At 39.5% G+C, this 4403-nt stretch overlaps 1 protein-coding gene across 1 annotated transcript; it reads left to right on the top strand.

Annotated features, from left to right (window-relative positions):
- The first annotated feature begins 3604 nt into the window (after positions 1-3604).
- On the top strand, positions 3605-4158 carry LOC131935906 (uncharacterized). The gene is made up of 2 exons (XM_059292650.1): positions 3605-3950; positions 4151-4158. Exons 1-2 carry the CDS (start codon positions 3605-3607, stop codon positions 4156-4158), a joined length of 354 nt encoding a protein of 117 aa, XP_059148633.1.
- The last annotated feature ends 245 nt before the right edge of the window (positions 4159-4403 follow it).

Here is a 4403-nt window from a genome sequence, read left to right as displayed (position 1 = left end):
TTAGAAGTAGTGATAGGTTTAGGGAGACCATGTATCTTTTATTTTTTCAAAATCAGTTTATGTACATTAATAATATAGGTGGGGCGGGTCACTCTTTCGCGTGTTCTGTGTGTAACAAATTATGGCCCACCGTTCAACAAATGAACAGACACGTGAAAGGGTGTAATGGGGGGAAACCAGTAGATAGGTATAAGGGAGGGCTTTATCAGACACAGCAAACAATCTGGGAGTTTTTAGCGTCCTATGGGTTAGTTGTAGATAGTAACTTTGTTTATCCCTTCAGAGCAACTTACGATTTCGAATGCTATTTCGACCATACCGAGTTACCCACGTTAGGTAGAGTTACAAAAAGCGTTGCCAAACACGTGCCTTTGTCTTGCTCTGTAGCCTCAAACGTAGATGGGTTCGTCGAACCCATCTGTTTTATTTCGACTGGTGACCCTCAAGAATTAGTGACTAGAGTTATTGACAGACTCCACATAATTGCTGAGGCAGCTTATGGAATTTTGAAAAAACAGTTCGAGCCTGTTTTTAAGCAAATCAGGAAGTTATTTCCACCTAAAGCTAGGGGTAGTGATAATAAGTCGAACGACAAAGGGTTTGATAGGTTTCTTAGCGGTAGATTAGACGAGTATTTGCGACAAATGCCAGTTATAGGGTTTAATTCAGGAAAATATGATATAAATCTCGTTAAGCCGTATTTTATTCAGTACTTTTTAGCTTATTCAAACACAGAAGAGGGGTTAGAGGAGGGACCTAGATCTAGTTGTAACGATGATGAAGACGACGTAGAAGATAAACAAACACCGTTTAAATATGTAGTTAAAAGAAATAATAATTTTATGTGTATATCAACAAATAAATTAAAGTTCTTAGATATAGTTAATTATCTAGCACCGGGGTTTAGCTATAGTAAATACCTCGCCGCATATAATGTTAAAGAGACCAAGGGATTTTTTCCGTACGAATATGTCAAAAATTTAGCCGTCTTAGATGAAACGTCTTTACCTCCGCATTCGGCCTTTTTTTCATCATTAAAAAATTGTAACATTTCAGACGAGGAGTACGCGACGTGTAGCCAAATTTGGGTAGAGAAGGGGATGCAAACGTTTAAAGATTATCTTATTTGGTATAACAATATCGATGTAAAACCGTTTATCGAAGCGCTCGAGCAGCAAACTAAATTTTACAAAAATTTAGGGGTTGATATTTTTAAAGATGCGATTTCTGTCCCGGGGGTAACCTTAAAATACTTATTCAAAACACTACCCGAAAACGTTTCTTTTTCTTTGTGTTCCGAGCGCGAATCAGAGTTACATAAAACAATCCGAAATAATATCGTAGGGGGCCCCTCCATTATTTTTCATAGACATCACGAAAAGGGTGAAACGTTCATTAGGGGGAATAGTAATAAGGTGGTACAGGCAATTAAGGGGTACGACGCAAACGCGCTTTATTTATGGTCTTTAATGCAAAAAATGCCGACGGGATTTCCGATTATTAGAAATAGTGAGGAGGGGTTTAGACCGCGTAAAACGAATCATTATGGGGAACAGGCCTTTCAGTGGTTATCGTGGGTTTCAAAAACAAAGGGGGTAACTTTAAAAACGGCATTTAACGGGGGTGAAGTTAGCTTAGGATCACGCCATATAAGAGTAGACGGGTGGGACGCGAACAGTCGAACCGTTTATCAGTTCCATGGCTGCCTCTTTCATGGACACCCCGACTGCCCCTTAACCAAAGACCGAACAGTAAATCCTATTAGTAACAGACCCTTGACAGAGTTATTTAAAAAGACAAACGAAATTACGAAGTACCTTACCGAGACTGTTGACGTTAAAGTCGTAGAAATGTGGGAATGTGAGTGGGGGAACCAGAAAAAAATGAACCCAACTATTAAAGACTATTTAAAATCTATTGACAAATCACAAAAAACACCGACACCGACCTATGGTAAGAAATGGCCCCTGACTGAAAAACAGATCATCGATTCTGTTTTAGACGACTCGTGTTTTGGACTGATAGAATGCGACATTAAAGTACCGGATAGTTTAAGAGAACATTTTAGTGAGATGACACCTATTTTTAAAAATACGGACGTTACGCGCGACGACATCGGACCGTTTATGAGACAATACGCGATCGATAACAACTTATTAACTAGCGGTAGACGGACTTTAATCGGTAGCTTTACAGGGGAGAAAATTTTATTAGCGACCCCCCTTTTAAAGTGGTATTTAAATCATGGGTTGGTGGTAACTAAAATTTATCAAGTCGTTGAATATAATCCAATTGCATGTTTTAAGACATTTGGGGATACAGTTTCAGACGCGCGAAGAAAGGGGGACATAGACGACAAATACGCAATAACTAGTGAAACAATGAAATTGTTAGGAAACGCGGCATACGGTAAAACTTTGACGGATAAAACACGACATGCGGACATGACCTACTGTAGTGATAGGGATATAGGGGATTGTATTAATAATCCACGATTTAAAAAAATGACAAAACTTACCGACAATGTTTACGAAGTAGAAACGTTAAAAAAGAAGATAGTTTGGGATCTCCCTCTTCAGATAGGCTTTTTCGTTTATCAGTACGCGAAACTTAGAATGTTAGAATTTTATTATGACTTTATAGACAAATATATAGATAGAACCGACTTTCAGCTATGTGAGATGGACACGGACAGTTTATACTTAGCCTTAAGTACCGATGACTTGTTAAAAGCCGTTAGACCGGGACTAGAACACGAGTTTTTTGACATTTACGACAAATGGTTCCCCTCAGAAGTATGCGACTCACATAGACCACAATTTATAAGCGGCAAAGGCACGGTAGATAGTCATTGTCTGGGGTGTAGGGCTAGGAAAATTTATGAAAAAAGAACACCGGGGTTGTTTAAGCTAGAATATGAAGGGGATGGGATGGTATCTTTATGTAGTAAGACGTACCACTGTTTTGGCGAGTATAATAAAACATCAACCAAAGGATTATCTAAAAATCACAACACACTAGGCAAAGAATCTTTCATGCAGGTCCTCACAACAAAGGAACCAAGTGGTGGGACAAACACAGGGTTCAGAGCATACAACACGGGGATATACACTTACACCCAACACAGAAACTCACTTTCTTACTTTTACATTAAAAGACAAGTAGACGCAGACAATGTCACAACATCTCCCCTAGACATATAAGACCCTTTAGTTTACCAACCATGACTTTAACGAGACTTTAATGTAAATATGTAAATAAGACAGAACCATGACGGTATGCTGATGGGGTTGTTTTTATTCAATAAAAACTTATGATATAAACGATCTTTTTTAAATTTTTGATGTGAGTTATTGTTTTGTTACTTGTCCCTGAAAGTTATGTAACTCGGTATCCTGTATAAGAGGCATGACTGGAAGCAAAATCAACCATTTAAAATACTGGATCCGAGTTGGAAACCGCCCTTTACGGTATTGATCGATAGCCCACCCAGGTGTGGTATTCAGGGAATACTATAAACACCGCCGTATAAGAACCCTATACCATGTCCGGTGAATGTTTTTGTCTTCAGTGCTGTGGATGGGATTCCCGTGAGAGCACGGGAATGTCGGATCAAACGGAAACGGGTCTTGATATTGGACCCGAGGAAGTGAGATTGTATCCTGTACAGATGATCAGTACCTTTCATGAGACTAATCAAGGGGAGATGAATCTAGGTTATGAGAGAGTGTTTGTACAGCGACCTATAGGTGGAACCTTTATTGAGCCCCTTGATGAGACACCACCACCACCCAACCCAGCTTCTGACAGGGACAGTGACATCAGGTTCCATGATGAGGACGAAAGGTTGCAAACATTTTCGGGGTGTTGGTCCGACGTCTACCCGGTCGACCCTATCAGTTTGGCTAAAAATGGTTTTATCTTCATTGGACCTGGTGACCTTGTCAAGTGTATTTTCTGTTTGAATACCTTGAGGGGTTGGGAAACGGGTGATGTGGTAGAAGAAGAACATCGACGCTATTATCCAGACTGTCCTTTTGTACGGGCTGCACATACACACACACACACACACACACACAATCAGGAGTTGTTTTAAGTAAATAAAATTTTTATATACATTTAAATGCTCTTTTGTGATTAATTGTAATAGCTGATTAAAAGGTGTGACAACTTTCCCATCCAACTTTGAAATCCTACGCAGTCAAAACATCGGTGTAAGTTATACACCGCAAACCAAACTTTTTCACTCAAACCAAAAAGCTCTCACATACACACACACACACACACACACACACACACCATCACAAAACGAACTGGTAAAGACAAAAACAATATTACATCGGGAAAACTTCACCGACCCTAGTATAAATTCTATCCGCAACAACTCCAAGACATGAATGGAC

The sequence above is a fragment of the Physella acuta genome, unplaced genomic scaffold (genome assembly GCF_028476545.2).
Source record: "Physella acuta isolate Inbredline_101_S28 unplaced genomic scaffold, ASM2847654v3 ptg000164l, whole genome shotgun sequence".
Classification (NCBI taxonomy): Eukaryota; Metazoa; Mollusca; class Gastropoda; family Physidae; genus Physella; species Physella acuta.
This window is presented reverse-complemented; position numbering and strand designations above follow the sequence as displayed.

Coding starts and splice junctions, on each gene's coding strand:
- LOC131935906 (XM_059292650.1), top strand. CDS start 3,605: ATGTCGGATCAAACGGAAACGGGTCTTGATATTGGACCCGAGGAAGTG.